Source organism: Papio anubis, chromosome 15 (genome assembly GCF_008728515.1).
Source record: "Papio anubis isolate 15944 chromosome 15, Panubis1.0, whole genome shotgun sequence".
Taxonomy (NCBI): domain Eukaryota; kingdom Metazoa; phylum Chordata; class Mammalia; order Primates; family Cercopithecidae; genus Papio; species Papio anubis.
In genome coordinates, this window is record NC_044990.1 from 90,259,527 (window position 1) to 90,279,395 (window position 19,869).

A 19,869-nucleotide genomic window follows, 5' to 3' on the forward strand; every position below is an offset into this window, starting at 1 on the left:
TAAATTACAGACAGATTGTAACTCCATAAACTCTCCTAATGAATTGGATGACAGTGGTAATTCAATGCGAACACAGCAGCTTAACCCTTTTAAGCAGTCAGCCCCAGGCCTCCAGGATGCACCCAGCCAAAAGGCCCCGTCAAAGTCTGTCTTTAATATCTCCCAAGAGAGCATTTGCAGCAAGATAAAATAACTCCTTAATATTTTCTGCATATCAAAAACAAAAGTTCGAGATCCTATAGGCAATTACATTATTTCCTAGTTCATTCCTTTTTGAGTTTTTCTCCCCAGCACATAATTTTTATTACAGTTCTTTTTTCCTTAAAAGGATCACACTAAATGCAAGGAAGGCAGAAGCCCCAGCGGGCCCCGCAGCTCTGGGCGATTACCGAGCACATCGGGGGGCATCCTGCACTCTCAGACTAAAGGCTCAGAGACTTTCACCAGAAGGAGAGGCGGTCTTTCCATACAAATGCACTACCTGCGGCGTCTTGTTGCAATAATGAAGTGGAATTTATAAATAAAAATAAGGTGCCGAGACAGACCCTGTGCGATTTCCGGCCATTACTGACAGAGGAACGACGTCAGTGACAGCTAAACTGAGGCTGTGAAGCTGTTTCATAATTTGCTGTATATTTTAGTAAAAGTTGCATGTAGAAATAACTGACAAATCAATGTTGATCAAAAGAAAACCTTAAATTCAAATGGGAAAATTAAAGGTAATCTGTCATTATTTAAAATGTGTTGACATAGTAAAAAGCATTCTTTAGTTCCTATTCAAAAGGAAGTAACACAAAATAGCACCAATGGGTATAATTATTGTATATCAGGTACAGCTACTGGTACTCATGTTACAAAACTAAGAATTTTAAAAATAAATTACCCTTATCTAGGTGTATTTTCTCTTCTACAGAACACAATTCTCTTTTACTATAGATGTTAGAGGAAACATGTTCTTTACTTCTTTTATCGTGGTGTTAACCGTAGCCATCTCTCTCTTCATAGACCCACAGCACGTAATTCCAACCAGACATCCAACCCCTGCAGATTTGATGTGAGCAGATCCACGGTATCATTTTCTATGGCTCTAGTAGAAGGTGTTTGTTCACAGAGCATTTCTATAGAGCCCAACTGTCTCGTATTTACAGTAGCGGGTGGGGGGGGCAGGGAATGAATAACAACTGTAACTATTTTACATATCCTGTGTGATAATTTGCTGCATATTTTAGTAAAAGTTGCATGTAGAAATAACTTAGAAATATACAGCAAATTAGGAAACAATGTAACTATTTTACGTATTCTAGTTACACCTTTAGTCTGATGATCTTCCAGGACTATGGAGGACAATGTTGGAATATTATTGTCTGTTTCAGCGGCTCATGCACTGCAATCATTAAGGAATCTGAATAATTCACCTTAAAAAATCTAATCTGAAAAACAATGTATGTACTTGTCCTTTGCCACTCAGACAGGAAATGGATGAACTCTCAACTATCAAACATCCATCACTTTTGCCAGGCCAAATGCATCCTTTTGTTAAGGTCAAGTGCACAGCCGTCATCTCACCTTTCTGGGATTCACTAGGAATCACTTTGCCTTATTGGAGGCACCAGGCACAGCTCAGCTGGCCCTGTGTGAATGGAAGCCACAGGGACGGGAGGTTTTCAAATGTAGGAAAAAGTGACCCTGCTTCTGGGACCCCTTTCTCTGTCCCCACGCCAGGCACACTCCCGGTCTCAGCCTTCCCCCACGTCGGCCTCCTTGGCTATTTGTCTCCTGAGGCTCCATGCATGCACTGGGTCTCAGGCAGACATTCTGTGGTTCTGGTGACAGACACAAACACAGCCACTGATGCTCAAAACTTTGCAAATATTCTCAGCCCATAAGGGTGGCCCCGGGACCCGAGCAGTCCCGTCGGCCTGTTTTATTTGACTTGTCTACTACTCAGAAAAGACAAGATTTCACATAAAAATCCAGCTTCCCATCCATTCTCAAAAAGTCTGAAGAGCAACCGTGCAGAGCCCGCTCACCAGGGAACGCCTGTAGCCCCATCTCTGATTCCTTCTGTGGGCCGCAGGTCTGGCAGTCAGTGCAGCCCCCGCCTAGCCTGGCCTGAGCCTTCCCCTCTGTCCCTCTCACCCCTGGGTCACCCACAAGGACATCAGTGTGTGAGCCCCAGATGAGAACACCTGGGGCAGGTACTACCGGCTGACCTTGGGTGTGACTGTCCCCTGCTGGGAATTCTTTTTCTGTGTGTCTCTTTTCAAGTCCTGGTTTCCCAGTGAGCTTCAAGGAGGAAGAGACATGACTTTCATCGTTCTGACCATAAGGTGAAGTCCTTGACCAGCAGCCTCACACCCACCTGGGAGCTTGTTAGGGATACAGAGTCTCAGGCCTGCCTGGGGCCTGCTGAGTGTGACACTGTGATTTCACAGGATGCCCAGGTGCTGCTGCGCTCATTACCCTGTCCTCGAAGCCACCTCCAGCAGGACTTGGAGCAGGTGCACAGTCAGCACTGGCCGACGGCTAGCGAGAGGGTGGTGCTGGAGAGTGAAAACCCGGACCCAATCCTGAAACACACCAAGAAACCAACAGAAACCGCACATGGGCCAATCAATCAGCAGGGGGAAGCCACCGCTCCAGAATTCTAAGACCTCCAGGGAGTAACATGAAGAAAATTGTGGCCAAATTATGCAACCCCATTTTTCAGGCAGCCTCTGTGCCAGAGAGTTGAATGATCCTGTGAGTTTTATGGATGAGATTTCAAGAGGACTCTGAGAACTTGGCTTCCTTCTCAGGTGACCGGGCTCTGCATTATTACTCTCCAGATTTTTTGAGAATGGATGGGAGGTTGGAGTTTTATGTGAAATCTTGTCTTTTTTGAGTTGCAGGTAACCAAACCAAACAAGCCAATGGGCCTGCTCAGATCCCAGGGCCACCATTACGAGCCGGAGCCCAGCCATGTTTAGTGATGATCTTCCACCAGCCCACAGCTCTGCTGGGAGGTGTGCTCCAGTGCAAAGAGGAATAGAAGGTGACTCCATCTCCCACATTTCCTACATCCTGCTCCAATGCAAAGAGGAATAGAAGGTGACTTCATCTCCCACATTTCCTACATCCCGCTCCAGTGCAAAGAGGAATAGAAGGTGACTCCATCTCCCACATTTCCTACATCCTGCTCCAGTGCAAAGAGGAATAGAAGGTGACTTCATCTCCCACATTTCCTACATCCCGCTCCAGTGCAAAGAGGAATAGAAGGTGACTCCATCTCCCACATTTCCTACATTGCTCTCCAGTGCAAAGAGGAATAGAAGGTGACTTTTGTCCTCAAGGAGCTTAGAGTCTAGTGAGGGTGTTTGCAAATTTGTTTGTGGTAGGAAAATAACAAAGAAAAGGTCGTGAACCTATCCCTGAGGTCCTTACAAGCCTGCCAGATTTCTAGTGATGTGGGTTCCCAGGCTGTAGCCCTGAAGACTCGAGCCCAGTAGCACAGTGGTGAGACAGGCATCCCCCTTGGTACAAGCACCTGTGGACTCCCACAGATGTGGTCAGCACCCTTCTCTGAGGCCCCCCGCAGGTGTTTGTCTCCTCACACATATGCAAGGATGTGTGCGTTTTTTTAAATGAACGGAGAATACGGTACTCACTTCTGGCTCCAGAACAAGGGAGGCTTCATCAAAGAGGTGGCCCTGGAGCCACCCTGCCTGATGGTGGCAAGTCCTGGCCTGGCCTTCTCACAGACACTTGCTTTGGTTGTCTTTCTAACTTCACCAAATTCAAGACTACATGGGAAAAGCTTCTTCTGCTCAGGCCCCATATGAGAACAAACCAGAGGCAGATTTGGGTTCATTCAGATAAGCGAAGTCTTTGTGCTTTCCCTTGGTCCCGACCTCCTGGCTGCAGCCTCAGGAATCCACAGCCTCCTCCATGAACAGACTCAACTCTCCTCCCTTCCTCTGCATACCTCAAGGAGCCATGCGCGCTGGGGTGGGAGGAGGAGGAAGCCTGTGGCTGCCAAGGCCCCTCTGTCTCAAGTGCCTCTTGGGTGTCTCTCATGCCTGTCACCATCCACTCAGCATGTCTTCGCAGAACTCCTGAGAGCAGGGCCTGACCTCCCGCCACCTCCCAGGCAGGCTCCCCAGCGCCCTGGGCCCTGGCTCCGGCCCACCAGATGTGCTGAAGCAGCCAGCACAGCAGTGAGCCACTGCTCTGGTTACCCCACGATGGTCCCCTGTGCAGATGAGGGAGCAGCAGTTCCACTGAGCAAGCCAGCGCCAGCTCCTGTCCCACCACAAACACACAGATTCTCAGGAACAACCTAGTTTTCTCATCTGTAAATGAGGAGTTGAGAAAAAAAACCTCTTCCAGCACTTAAATTCTATGATCAGAAACTGTCACTACCTTAAACCATCTCCCAAGTACTGTTCATCATGAGTAGCACCTTTGTGTTCCATTTGCTGGTAGCTCTCTTTGCAGCTCTTGTCAGATGTTGTGCACAGCTGTTTATGGCTGTAGGTGGTCATGCATGTCTAAATGGTTGTGAAAGTCTGCATTTGGCTGTGCATGGCTTCTGGTGATTGTGACTGTGCACGGTTGTGCACAGCTGTGCATGGCTGTAGGTGGTCATGCATGTCTAAATGGTTGTGAAAGTCTGCATTTGGCTGTGCATGGCTTCTGGTGATTGTGACTGTGCACGGTTGTGCATGTTTGTGAATGGCTGTACACAGCCGTGCGTGGCTGGGAGTGGTTGCACATGATTGTGCATGGTTGTGTATTCCTGTGAATGACTGTGAATATGCATGGTTGTGCATGTCTGTGCATGTCTGGGAATGATTGTACATAGTTGTGCATGGTTGTGCATGGTTCCACATGGCTGTGCATACCTGTGCATGACTGAGAATGTTGTAAATGTGCATAGTTGCACAGGACTGTGCCTGGTGGTGCATGGCTTTGCATGGTTTTGCATGACTGTGAATGGTTGCGCATATGCATGGTTGTGCATGGTTGTGCATGGCAGTGCACAGCTGGCAGTGGTTGTACATGATTGTGCATGGTTGTGCATGACCATGAGTGGCTGTGAATGTGCATGGTTGTGCATGGCTGTGCATGGCTGTGCACAGCTGGGAGTGGTTGTACATGATTGTACGTGGTTGCGCATGACCGTGAATGGCTGTGAATGTGCATGGTTGTGCATATCTGCACATGGCTGTACATGGCTGGGGGTGGTTGTACGTGATTGTGCATGGTTGTGCATGACTGTGAATGACTGTGAATGTGCATGGTTGCGCATGGCTGTGCACAGCTGGGAGTGGTTGTACATGATTGTGCATGGTTTTGCATGACTGTGAATGGTTGTGAATGTGCATGGCTGTGCATAGCTGTGCATGGCTAGGGGTGGTTGTACATAATTGTGCATGACTGTGCATGACCGTAAATGGTGGAGAATATGCATGGTTGCACATGGCTGTGCATGGTTGTGCATGGCTGAATGATTGTGAATGCACAGTTGCACAAGTCTGCACATGGATGGGAATGGTTATATCTGTGAATGGTTGTGCATGGTTGGTTATGTGCAGCTTTGAATAACTGTGTATGGCTGAGTGACTGTACATGGTTGTGCATGGTTGTGTGTGGCTGTGAATTGTCTTAACGGTTCTCCTCATGTGAGCAGGGTTTATGAGCTTCTACGAACACTGTATTTCCTCACATCCTCCAAAATACATGCCACATCTTCATCTCAAACCTTATACTCTCTGTCTCTCTCTCTTCCTTTTCTCACTCACTCTTCCTCTCTGTCTCTCATTCTCTCTGCCTCTTCTTTCTGCCTCTCCATAAAAGATAGAAAGCATGTGTACCTTGGTCTGCAACTTAACGAAAGCTCAGTCTCAGAGGCTGTAGGTGTCTGCCAGGTTGCAGAGATGTTATGGGATCCAGTTCAATTGAAACAAAACAAGAACTTTTGCTAACAGCTCTGCTAGAGATGCTTTCTATATTAGATACATGTTGCCAACAACTCAGAAGAAATAAACACGTTTGGTTATAAGTAACACGCACTGAGCACTCCCGGGAGCAGGTGCCATGCTAAGCCCTTGACTCAGGTTCTCTCATCTAATCCCAAGAACGCGGTCAGGTGGGTACTGTTGTGATTCTATAGATGGGTTTGCATAGCCAGTGAGAAGTCCAGCAGGAATCTGAGAAAAACGCCTCTGGCAGCAGAGCTGATGGATGAAACACTGTGCCATGGCTGTCTTAGATCATACCCTCACGTCCATGCTGCCGCATGAAACACTGTGTCATGGCCGTCTTAGATCACACCCTCACGTCCACGCTGCCGCATGAAACACTGTGCCATGGCTGTCTTAGATCACACCCTCACGTCCACGCTGCCGCATGAAACACTGTGTCATGGCCGTCTTAGATCACACCCTCACATCCACACTGCCGGATGAAACACTGTGTCATGGCCGTCTTAGATTACACCCTCACGTCCACGAAGCATTTGAATTTCTCAAGGTTCAAAGTATCTTTCAAATATGTTTTAATAGTGTAAAAACATATGCAGTGAATGTTGAGAAATATTTTGGGAATGGGAGCGGTGTTTGTGAAGCTCCTGCCAAGCTGGCTGCGACGTAGGGCGTCTGAGTCTTGCTCAAAAAGGGAGTCTGAGGACACTCCCAGTGCAGGGGTCAGGCCTTTCCAGCATCTGGGGGTGAGGATCAGGGGCGTCAGGACCCCAGGCTACAGGGAAGACCTCACCACAGCAAACTTCCATTCAGAACAATCCTGTAGGTGAAAAGCCTGTTTCTATCTACCAAGGCCAACTCTGTCTTCTTCTGTAAACACAACAGTATTTGTTGTATGGTTTTAGTACACACTGAATTCTCCACTAATGCAACTACTTTGAAAATCGAGAGAAGTCAGTACTTTATGTTGTCGGAATGTTATCCAGTGTTGTTTATCATTGAGGAAAATCATGCCACGGACAGGAAAATCCTGTCATTACTGGCGTATCTGATGCAAAGATAGATAGAATTGTTGGTGTATTGGTCTGCATTTGTAACCATTGCATTCACGAAAATCCTATTAGGATGCGTAAATCCAAATATCTTTAGATAACTTTTTATTTCAAAATACTGAAAGTAAAGTCTTCACAACAGGCAGCCGAACGTTGCTTCACTTCTCTGAAACCCGACAGGCTCATGTGAAGGAGGGGCACGTGTTTGTTTACTTCATTATGTTTGTTCACACTGTCATGCCCAGGTGTTTACATATCGAAATATAGGCCACTGTAAATTAACATCCTTTGATTACGGTTTATTTTAATTAATTTCCTATCTATACTATCATTTCTCAGGGCTGTGGATTACTCATACAAGCTGTGACTTTCATTCCAAGGGAAGTGACAACGTGTTTGTCATGAAAGCAGGTGGCATTGGTTTTCGATGGGGTTGGAAACCACAGCTCTGGGGGACACTGCCCTGCTTTTCCCCACATTCGGATGACAGCAAACAGCTATGTGTTCAATGAGGCAGCTCTCTGTGCGCACAGTGGAAAACACACGTGTGTTCTCGGATAAATAAATAAATAATCCCTTTGATAAAGCAGGAAGGCTCTCTACAGCTTTCTCACTCCGCCACTGAAAAGCTGCTAGCTTAATAAAGCCATCAAAGTTTTCGCATTCTGACCCCACAAAGGCAGTGAATAACTAGAACTCTGACTTTTAATCTAAGCTGCAGCATTTGAAGAACAAGTAGCTCTTGAAGGCCTCGATGCCCAGCACCCCCGGCCGCACTCGTCCTTGGGGCTGCGCGCCTGCCAGACGTTCATGATCACAGCACAAGGACGACTTGCTTTTTGAAAAGAGGCCTCAATCTTGTCGCTTAACCCCCAAAACATTCATTATTTTCAGCCAAAGGATAACAAAAGTTATTTCAGAAATTTTTTTCAGCCTCATCTCTGGAGCACACTTCACCTCCTAACTTCCACTGACTTCGTCTCTCCCCGACACGCAGGAGGAGCCAGAGGACCTGGCCCAGCGATCGGAGCGTCACGGGAAAACAAGGCAGACTATCAGCTGAGTCTCAGAAGAAAAACATCTTGAAACGCTTCCAGATGTCAGATCGGTGGGCAGCGAGATTAAGAATGAAGGGGACAGGAAAGAATGGCAAGGGTGGCGAGGAAACAAGGCCTTCAGTGACACATGGATGGGGCGGTGAGGTTAGAAAACATCAGCAGCTGCTAGAAACCTCCCTGGAGGTGATGATTTCCAGGCCCACTGGAAGGCTGCAGGAGGGTGCATTGTGAGCTGGGAGCGACCAAGGATCCGGGACCCTGGGACCTCCCTGGATGTGCACCCAGAAAACACCCAGCCCAGACACCCAGGGAAGGCCGGATTCAGCAAAGGAGCCCCTCAGCCCCGTCCAGGTGGGGTCCTGGAAAGTTGGGCCCCAAGGCCTGGAAGTCAGGGAATTGCATGGGGGGAGATGGTGGGGAATGGAGACTGGGCCCCAGAGTCTGCCAGGCCTGCAGCCTCAGAGGAGCCTTGGGGAAGCAGCTCTCGCTCACTGAGCTGTCAAAAAGGCATCCGGTGATGTGACCATGACCACTGAGCCGCTGGACCCACCATTGGCCCTCTGTGGTCACCCCAGGCTCCACCTGCCGACAGGGCCCCCACCCATGGCTACCTAGGGAGGATCCTTTTGCCTCCCCTTTAGGGACTCTCCAAGCTCAGCGGCCTCCTTCCCTTGGGCCAGCACAAAATTGTGGAGGGGCAGGGGGTGCTGAGTGCCCGCACCCCTGTCTCACCCCTGTCTCCCCGAGGGGGTTGCAGGCTCCTCACTAGCTGGGAGGGTTCAGATCCATCAGACGGACCTGGCACGGGGTGAAGCTGTGAGGGCAGAAGCCAGAGTCCAAGGGTACAGGGTGACCCAATGATCCGAACACCAGCTGTGAGCGTGGCCCACTGGGGGCTCTGCCTGCTGGAGACGGCCACTCACGCCTTTGGCCTCCATCTCAATCCCTTTAGGCTGCTGTCACAAAATACTATAAAATGGCTTGGAACAAAATACTATAACACAAAATACTATAAAATACTATAAAATGGCTTGGAACAAAAATGTGTTTCTCACAGTTTTGGAGGCTGCAAGTCCAGCATCAAGGCGCCGGCAGATCTGGCGTCTGGTTTGTGGACGGGGCCTTCTCACTGGTTCCTCACATGCTGGACGGGTCAGGGAGCTCTCTGGGCCTCTTTGGTCAGGGCACAAATCACATTCGTGGGCACCTACCTTCCTGACCATCTGAACTGATCGCCTCCCAAAGGACCCACCTCCGAACACCATCACCGTGGGGCTGAGCATTTCGATTTATGAGTTTCCTGGGGGGCATGAACTAAGAGCATGGCAGCCCCCACCATGCCTGCTGCGGACCCCTGGGGGTCTCCTCCTGTCCGCAGCTTGCTCTGTGCCCCTTGCCCTCCGGAGCCCCTCCTGCCTCCTCTCCCTTTCTCTACTCTGCACACACAGGCAGAGAGAAGAGCTGGCAGTGTGGAGGTGAGGCGGGCACCCACGCAGGGGCACAGGAGCCCACCCCAAGCTGGGCACAGCGACGCTGTGGTCCTGCAGAGCGGGCAGCCCTGGGAGCGCTTACGAGGGCCTGGCGCACAGGGCACCTGAGAGCTTCCCCTAATGTGAAGTCATTCGGTGAATCTCACAGAGGAAGGAAATACATCTGAAAACAAAACCAAACTTGGATGAGACGTCACCTCAAAGGTGAAACGAAATTGGAAAACTTTCCAATGAAAGTACCTTGAAGAGACTTTAGGTTTGTATTAATTTAGATATTGCATGATTATGCTGGTATCTCACCCCCTGCGCAGTGGGGCCCCCTCCTGCTCCAGCGACAGCCCTTCTCCATCACCGTCTCATCTCCGTGCCAGGCAACCGATGACCAGGGGCAGAGCGTCCCTGCTGTGGGGGCCAGATCAGGGTTCACCTCCACTCCTAAACTGAGGAAAGGATACCTTTTTTAAGGTCAAAATTAATTTTTAAATTGCATCAAATTATCTCAAATGAAAACGTGTAGGGACATGCACATGGCCCCCTGGCTGTTTCTCAGCACGTGTTAGAGAAGGAGGGCGTCTTTAGCCCAGCCACTGTGATGCTTGTTTCCCACAGTCTCCAGACAGTGCTTCTGTGTGCTGCGTGGACAGAGACCAGAGTGTGTTACCTGCTCACATCCCAAACACCAGGCTCCTTATGCTGAAACGATGACTCTGGCCTGTGTCCTGCTAAGTGCTTGGCACGACTTCGCTCTCGGAATAAAATTAGTCTTTCATTCTTCATCCCAATGGAAATTGCATGGCTGCAGCCTCTCCACTCTCTTAATGGTTTCTTCACTACAAAGGCTCAGTTGAATGACCCTGTCAGCCATCTCCAAGGTTTGGAATTAAATGTACCTAAGTGTAAATCAATAGAAAGGGAATCAAAAACTAAAAGGTTGGATTATTTTTGCAGACCTCTTTGTGCAAAACAAGTTTGCATTGAACCCGGGACCACCTGCGACCCCAGAGCAGCTCCGCCTTCTGGCTTCAGGAGGAGCTTTGATGAGCAAAGATTAATCACAAGATCTATTAAAATGGAATTATGATTTTGACCCACTCACCTCCAAGAGCTGCTGGATAGCAAAATTAGAAAATTCGAAACTATAAGTGTTCCATCTTAAACTGCAAGAGAGGCTGCCCTGGCAAGCATCTCCTCGGCTCCTCCTCACTCCAGACTCAGGTGACTCCAGTCCTTCATGCAGACATGGACTGTGAATGCATTGCATTCTCAAACAGTGGGACATGCAACAAAGATCCACAGGCATATTTAGAACCCAGTGGAAAGCAGCTCTCAAGGCCACCAGCACTTCCTCCCTCCAAGTACAGTAGCTCCAAAAACTCTGGAGGTTCCTCTGGCCTGACACCTCTGGCAGGGACCAACCCACCACCTTTGCCAGTCTGTGCTGGTGCTAAACCTCAGACCTGCCAGCCCGCTACCTCGTCTACAAAACCAGTTTTTAATTTCCTCTTAGACACCAATGCCTGGTAAATGATTAGCACACATTTCTTCCAAGAGTGTTTCATGTTTCAATAGTAGCCCCCATAACACAACATGTTAAGCAAAGGAAGAACTTTCTGACAGTAAAAATGCAGCCACCTGAGCCAATCAGAAGGCTTCTTTGTACTTCAGGTTGTAAGGAGCTGCACCTGGATGGACATCTCTGGTTGGTTCTATGGACCACTGCCAGATTTCCAGTGGTCAGCAGGAGCCCATACAAGATGGCAGAACTAATATTCTATTCCAAACATTCACAAACCAAAGTGCCAAAGCTGTAGGCTTGTATTCATTCTGCATTGCTGTAGGAAATGCGAGTTTTGCCTTCAGCTTCAGTAAAGCTGAAGCCTGGGTGAATAGGCGCTGGATGCTTAATGTCAGAGTTGAAGGAAACAGTAGCTCAGAACTTGTTTCAAGGCTACAGGTGGGCTGTTCAGAGAGTCAGCAGGTGAGAAAAAGCTTTCACTCATTCATCACAAAATTTAACGGTAGTCAGAGTGAACCTTTTTTGCTAAGTTGACCTTATCTGTAAAACATGTGAATGATAGATATCTTTGAATGTTTAAAAAAACAACAACAAAACAAACAAACAAACAAACTGACACGTTCTACCTTTTATCTGGAACCTCGGAGTTCTGGAATGCACCCGTCTAAATGAAGGCTAGAAAAGAGCTTGGGAGATGTGGGGGAGTGAAAGAAAGTAAATGGAGAATTTGGGGTCGAAAAGAAAAAAGTATATGTGTGTGTGTGTTGTAGGTGCGTTGTGGTTGTGTGTATGTGTGTGTATGTGTATATGTATGTGGTGTGTGTATATTTTCTGTGTGTGGTGTGTGTATGTGTATGCGGTATGTGTATGCATGTTGTGTGTGGTGAGTGTGTATGCATGTGTATGTGTATGTGTGATGTGTGTGTGTGTGTAGGATGTGCATGTGTGCGTGTTGTGTATAGTGAGTGTACATGCATGTGTATGTGTATGTGTGATTATATATGTGTGTATATCTGTGTATGTGTGTATTGTGTGTGTGGTGAGTGTGTGTATATGTGTTTATGTGTGTGGAATGTGCATGTTGTGGGGGAGCATACATGTATGCATATGTGTTGTGTGTGTGTAGAATGTGCATGTGTGTTGTGGGGAGTGTACATGCATGCGTATGTGTGATGTGTGTATGTGTGGGTATGTGTGTACATGTGTGTAGAATGTGCATGTGGGTGTTGTGTGTGAGTGTGCATACATGTGTATGTGTTTGTGTGTGTGTGTACAATGTGCATGTGTGTTGGGGGTGTACATACATGTGTATGTGTGATGTGTGACGTGTGTGTGTAGTGTATTTGTAGGGGAGGATGTTTACGTGTTGTGTGTGGTGTGTATATGCATGTGTATGTGTGATGTGTGACGTGTGTGTGTGTAGTGTGTATGTGTGGGGGATGTTATGTGTTATGTGTGGTGTGTATATGCATGTAATGTGTAGAATGTGCATGTGTGTTGGGGGAGTGTATATGCATGTGTATGTGTTATGTGTGATGTGTGTGTAGTGTGTAGGTAAGGGAGGATGTTTATGTGTTGTGTGTGGTGTGTATATGCATGTGTATGTGTGATCTGTGTATGTGTGTGTTGAAGTGTATATGCATGTGTATGTGTGTGATGTGTGTGTGTAGTGTGTATGTAAGGAGGATGTTTATGTGTTGTGTGTGGTGTGTATATGCATGTGTATGTGTGTAGGATGTGCATGTGTGTTGGGGGAGTGTATATGCATGTGTATGTGTTATGTGTGATGTGTGTGTAGTGTGTATGTAAGGGAGGATGTTTATGTGTTGTGTGTGGTGTGTATATGCATGTGTATGTGTGATCTGTGTATGTGTGTTGGGGGAGTGTATATGCATGTGTATGTGTGATGTGTGATGTGTGTGTGTAGTGTGTGTGTATGTAGGGGAGGATGTTTATGCATTGTTGGTGTGCATATGCATTTGTATGTGTATGCGTGATGTGTATATGCATGTGTGTTGTGGTGTGTATGTGTGTATGGTCTGTATATGTCTATAACAAATAACGAAATGACTGGATCTCTATGTTTTGACACAGAACCCCTTATGTTTGGAAAATGATGCTCTTCCTGTGGACATCGGGATTTCTGTGCCCTACAGTGCAGTGAGGGGTCTGCCACAACCTGATATTTCTCCAGGAATAACTTCAGGTTAAAAAACACATTCATAGTAAGGTGAAGGTCTCAGCAAATGTGAAATAACATCTCACTGCCAGTCCCCACATCCCAGAGGCAAAAATTCCTTTAATTATACATTATCTGAACTAGTGTGTACATGTTCAGTCTCTTCATATCTGTACACATCTTCTAGCACTTTTGTTCTGATTTCTAAAGAACCTTGACTAATTCACTTTAGCAAGAAGCTAATCCCGCACTGTAGGGCTAAGTATAAAACAAGTGACATTCTCAAATGGGTGACAGAAACGTGCAGGCGGGGATCATTAAGTACTCATTAGCCACGTGCCGTCACGTTAACCACGGGGTGTCGCACCAATTTTCTCTTCTTTGTCATGAGCCAGCACTATCCCCCTTTCATGGAGTACCACCACGGCGAATGGTGCCCACACCTCCCGCCTTCCGCTCTGCTTGTCACACAGTGGCCCCTGAGCTGCATTTCCATGGCCACAGTCTTAGGAGTCCACTCAGAAAAGACTGTTACCTGGGCCTGTTGGTAACAGTGGTGTGTGATTGAAATGGTCAAGTACCAGAAAAAATATATTTTTTCAGACTATTCAATGTATACAAGTGTTAGAGCCATGTGTGAAAATAGTTATTTTATTTCAACTCATGATTTTAGAATCTTAAAGATGGCCATATAACCCAGACATTTAGGATTCCCAGGTTTGTTTTTATTTTCATTTTTTAATAATTTCCATTTAATTTTAGATTTGGGGGCACACGTGCAAGATTGTCACATGGGTATACTGTGTGATGCTCACAGACTGAGGATAGTATCCAAGTTACTTTTTCAGCCCTTGCCCCACTTTCTCCCTCCCACTTCTAGTCCTCCTCAGTGTCTGTTGTTGCCATCCTTATGTCTATGAGTACCCAAAGTTTAGCTCCCACTCATAAGTGAGAACATACGGTATTTGGTTTTCTGTTCCTGCATTAATTTGCTTAGGGTGATGACTCGTGGCTGCATCCATGTTGCTGCAAAGACGTGATTTTGGTTTTTTTTATGGCTGCATAGTATTCCTTTATGTAAATATACCACATTTTCTTTATCCAATCCACCACTGATGGGCACCTAGGTTGATTCCATGTCTTTGCTACGGTGAATAATGCTGCGATGAACACACGCACACATGTGTCTCTTTTGTAGAATGATTGTTTTCCTTTGGATATATACCCAGTAATGGGATTGCTGGGTCAAATGGTAGTTCTGTTCTAAGTTAAGAAATCTCCAAACTGCCTTCCACAGTGGCTGAACAATTTACATTTCCACCAACAGTGCATGAGCATTCCCTTTTCTCTGCATCCTCACCAACATGTGTCGTTTTTTGTTTGTTTGTTTGTCTTTGTTGTTGTTGATTTTTACTTGAATAATGACCATTCTCAGGTCCACCTACATTAAAAATGGCCCTAAAATAAATCGGTTGAAGAAATTACATCCCAAAGATTCTTGATTTTTTCCTAGGTGAATTTTGAAGTCTTCATCAGCATATCCATATTAAAAGGAGATGACAGAAGCCAAAATAAAAGAATTATGGGCTGATAGGACAACTGGATTAAAATAAGCATCAGTTTCATTAAACAGGACTAACTTGAAAATAAATCTTTTGAAGACAAATTTTAATCCAACTCTCTAAATAAAGTGACCTTGATGGACAGTGAAAGAAATCACACCACGGAACTCCTTGAATAAAAACTTACTGACTTTAAAAATAATAATAATAATAATAATAATAATAATGGCCATTCTGACTGGTGTACAATGGCATCTCATTGTGGTTTTGAATTGCATTTCTCTGATGATCAGTGATGTTGAGCATTTTTTCACGTTCCTGGGCCACTTGCATATCTTCTTTTGAGAAATGTCTATTCATGTCTTTGGCTACTTTTTTCGTGGAGTTATTTGATTTTTGCTTGTTTAATTCATTAAGTTTCTTATAGATTCTGGATATTAGACCTCTGTTGGATGCATAGTTTGCAAATATTTTCTCCTATTCTGTAGGCTGTCTGTTTACTCTGTTGATAATTTCTTTTGCTATGAAGAAGCTCTTCAGTTTAATTAGGTCTCACTTCTCATTTTTTGTTTTTGTTGCAATTGCTTTTGAGGACTTAGTCATAAATTATTTCCCAAGGACAATGTCCAGAATGGCGTTTCCTAGGTTTTCTTCTAAGATTCTTATGGTTTATGGTCTTATATTTAAGTCTTTAATCTATCTTACATTGACTTTTGTATATAGTGAATGGTAGGGGTCCAGTTGCACTCTTCTGCATATAGATAGCCAGCTATCCTAGGAGCATTTATTGAATGGGGTGTCCTTTCCCTGTTGCTTATTTTTGTCAACTTTGTTGAAGATCAGGTGGCTGTAGGTGTGCAGCTTTATTTCTGGATTATCTGTTCATTCTTTTGGTCCATATGTCTGTTTTTGTAAGTACCATGCTGTTTTGGTTACCATAGCTTTGTAGCATAATTTGAAGTCAGGTAATGTGATGTTTCCAGCTTTGTTTTTTTTGTTGTTTTGTTTTGTTTTGTTTTGTTTTTTTCCTGCTTAGGATTGCTTTGATGTTTGGGCTCTTTTTTTGGTCCATGTGAATTCTAGAATAGTTTTTTTTTAATCTAATTCTGTGAAAAATGAAATTGCTAGTTTGAAAGGAATAGCATTGAATCTGCACATTGCTTTGGGCATCATGGCCCTTGTAACCATATTGATTCTTCCAAGCCATGAGCATATTTTTCCATTTGTTTGTGTTATCTATAATTTCCTTCAGCAGCATTTTGTAGTTATCTTTGTAGAGATCGTTCACCTCCCTGGTCAGATGTATTCCTCGGTATTTTATTTTATTTTTTGTAGCTATTGTGAATGGGATTATGTTCTTGATTTGCTCTCAGTTCAAATGTTATTGGAAATACTTCTAATTTTGTATGTTGACTTTGTATTCTGAAATTTTTTACTGAGGTCATGTATGAGTTCCAGAGCCTTTTGACAGAGTCTTTGGGGTTTTCCAGGTATCAAATCGCATTAGTGAGGAGAGATAATTTGACTTCCCCTTTCCCTGTTTGGATGCCTTTTATTTCTTTCTCTTGCCTGATTTCTCTGGTCAGGACTTCCGGGATTCCCAGTTTTAATTCTTAGTCACTCTTAGTTCCAACAATTGTAGCATGGACAACTATGAATTTATGACTGTACTCCACCAAGAATGTCTAGGCATTTAACCATGCTGTCTGCATTCAGTAGCTATCAGGAATAAGAGCTGTTAGACTTGAGCAAACGTATTGGTGGGAATGTGGCTGGGAAACGTCTTTAAAGTTTCTTTAACCCTGCTTCCCTGTTTGTCCTGCCAGCTAATGATATTCTTTGAAAGAAAAACTGAATTTAAACTCTGCTAACAGAGGCCTAACTCCATAGCAATGTGTTTTACAAATAGTAGGTCTTGATAAACATTTGTAGCACAGTTTTATATCTAACTCATGATCAACAATTTTCTCCTAGTTTTCCAATTAATAATTCTATGTAAGCAAATATTTTTTCTTTCACTGTGATGTGATTCCATCATCATACAATGTACTTTGTATTTGATTTTGCAAAAAATTATTTCTTAAAGCAACATTGGATTTCATATTTGAATTCAATAAACTAATACAAAATCGAGCCTGAATATATGGAATTGGTCTCAGTGAACACACTTGCCCAGATTTTCCAGGCAAGTCTTGGCCATCTTGGGAAATTCTGCCATTTTGTGCTACTGGTTTCACAGCCAGTAGTGGCCAATATACTGGATTGTATCACATGCAGAAATCTACAGTTAATCTGATTTCATGTAACCTGATCCTCTCAGCAAACATACTCCATAAGAAAACAAGGAAAAGGAAGGAAGGAAGGAAGGAAGGAAGGAAGGAAGGAAGGAAGGAAGGAGAGATGGATGGTAGGTATAGAACGCTTTTAGGTTTTCCTACTCAAGCAAATCTTTTGCTTTCCCAGAAGAGACAGCATTCCCCTTTGGCATTTCACTTTTGTCACCAGCACTTAGAATTTCTAGTAGAGGGACCTCTGGAATGCAGAACTATTATGGACCATTGAGGTCAAGGTTGATGCATCCAAGAAGGTGCCCTGCATTTTCTTGCTGGTCTTCACAGACTCCTCCTGTGGACCCTCCCTGGGCAGGAAGTGTCATTGGCCACGATCCTGCTGTGACCCTCCATTCAGCATCCCGGTTCTTTCTGCCTTTTAAAGCATCAGCATAATGTCTCTACAATTAATCTGTAAAGCAGCAGAACTTTGTGATTCTGACACAGTTAATCGCTCCCAGTATCTCTATTTAAAGCTTTCTAAAGACAAAAGTAAAGAAGACAATTATACAGATTGCAGAGACCAGAGTAAGATGAGCTTGGAGAGAAAGAGAAACTCAGAGAGCCAACAACAATATAACATAAACAGTTCAGCAAATAACAGTGCAATTTCCCAGCTAATGGAATGGTTTAACACCTGAATACATTCACATGCCTGATTAAGCACTAACAACATACACCCATAAAGGAAGATTATAAGTTGTAATATGCCTTTGCAAGAAGCAGCATATTAACCACTATTTGTATACTTCGCCAATTACATTCCTTTAATTCTTTCGTTTAGAAAACAGTTTACATTATAATAGCCAGCATCACTTCTGTTTTTAAAACAATTGGTTATATGTATATTGCCAAATTATGGGTCTACGGGACATTTTCATAAGAGAAAACAATTGCCAACGTGCCTGGAGAAGGATCTTTAACTGGAGAGTCTGGTGACATACGGATGCATGGCCATTCCTTCTTGCTATGCCAATGCTTCCCAGTGGATTGAACAGCCCATTTTTTCTTCTCAAGTTTTCTGTGAGCAGAGATTTGTCTTGCAGACATGAAACCCAGACAGCGTGGGCCTGTCCAGCTCCCTCCTTGCTCCCTGTGTGCACTGTCCAGGAGCCCAGCTCTCCCAGGCCACTGCACCCACCGGGGTCTACATGCTGGTTTGTCGCCAGCTATTCCATGGCAAAGGCCTCCAACACACCTTCCCTACCCAAATCCCAGCACACTGCTGGTCCCACACAGCTCAGCATCTGGCCTGCACAGGGTCTCCCCTGGGACCCAAACGTGTCAGAAACCAAGATGCAATCAGCAACAGCAACAGAGCCTTGGAGACAAAAGCCAAACCAACAAAAAGCACCACCATTCGGACCAGAGCAAGCCAGGCACTCCCTCCTTGTGATGAGCAACAGGAAACTCCAGGTGGAGGCAGGAGGAGCCTGGGCGGTGTTGGGGCTTGGAAGGCCATACCCTAGAGCCTGGCTGGGACCTGCTGAGAGGCCCTGTCTCCAAATCAGGGCCACCTGGCCTGGGCGCCAGCCCCTCCCAGGTGCTGGGAGGGGCTCTCTCTGGAATTCCTTGTCTGCCTACCAAGGCAGCTTCAATGCAATTGTCTTACATCTCCCTCCTTGGGAATCTCATCAATGGCCAGGGAAGCTCAACCACCTGGGAAGGGAAGGAACAGGGGTTCCCCACACCCTGACTTCTCATCTGTTCTTCCAAGGGCAACTTCAAGGGAGGTTTTGGGGGACTTGATCTGCATAGTAAGGCGACCTTTATTCCTGTGCAGCTCCATCCCCCACCTTCCTGCCTCCACCTCCCGGGGCCATTCGCTTTTCCATGATGATTTATTGCCCCTCAGAAGAACTTCCCACCCTCACCAACCCCCCGCTCCCCTGTGGGAAAGGACACATCAGCCTCTGCACCGTGCAACACATCCGGGAAATCCCTGCAATTTCCGCCCAGGCACAGTCATGAACTGCATGTCCTTTTCTCTGATCGATCTGCCCTTTATCCGCTGATTTTGGACCAAACCTTCAGAGGGCGGGTGAAGGGGAAGTGAGCCCGCAGAGAGGTAGGCACAGCCAGGGAGCCACCCCAGGCAGGTGCAGCCTAAGCTTTGGTTCTAAGTGGAGAAGCTGAGCCTGAGAAGTGAGGTCTGGCAGGGCAGGTTGAGTTGGCATGGACCTAGGGAGGTTCCTGACCCATGGCCACACACCAGCAATGCCGCTACCAGGGAAGCCACAGAGGAGGGGCTGGGCCCAAAGAGGGCTGAAGGGTTGTGCTTTGAAAGCCAAGTTCGAGGTCACGGACCGTTGGCACTGAGGGATCCCAGGGCTTCACAGACCTGCTCAAAGGAACACAATTTCTCCCAATGTCCTAGGAAAGTATGACAGCAGAGGGAGGGGCTTAGCCCCAGTCTAACAGCTTAGAAAGGATGCCAAGACAATAAACAAGCAAGCCACCATTCCATGCATTAACTTACTGCTATCAACTGGATTCTGTGCCCCGAAATGCATGTGTTGGCGCTCTAACCTCCAATGAGATGGTATTTGGAGCTGGTACTTTAGGAGCTAATTAGGTTTAGATGAGGTCATGAGGGTGGGGTCCCCATAATGGGATTCCTGTCTCCATAAGAAGAACAGCCCAGGGTCCTCTCTCTGCCACATGAGGACACAGCAAGGGGGCTGCTGTCTGCACATCACGGAGAGAGCCCTCACCAGGA

The 19,869-nt window shown here is 45.9% G+C and overlaps 1 protein-coding gene across 3 annotated transcripts in view; it reads right to left on the reverse strand.

Moving 5' to 3' along the window:
- Positions 1-1,112: 1,112 nt before the first annotated feature.
- Positions 1,113-19,869, reverse strand: part of LOC103879492 (LIM domain-containing protein A-like) — a 29,474-nt gene continuing 10,717 nt past the window's right edge. For 2 of the 3 annotated variants that reach the window (XM_021929813.2, XM_021929812.2), the window contains 2 exons: positions 10,225-10,453; positions 1,113-10,003 (listed from right to left, as the gene is read on the reverse strand). In XM_021929813.2, coding sequence (XP_021785505.2) covers positions 4,530-5,663 — 1,134 coding nt within the window. In that variant the 5' untranslated portion in view covers positions 5,664-10,003; positions 10,225-10,453 and the 3' untranslated portion in view covers positions 1,113-4,529. The remainder of the gene's footprint in view (positions 10,004-10,224; positions 10,454-19,869) is intronic. The other variant, XM_021929814.2, reaches the window with a different exon arrangement.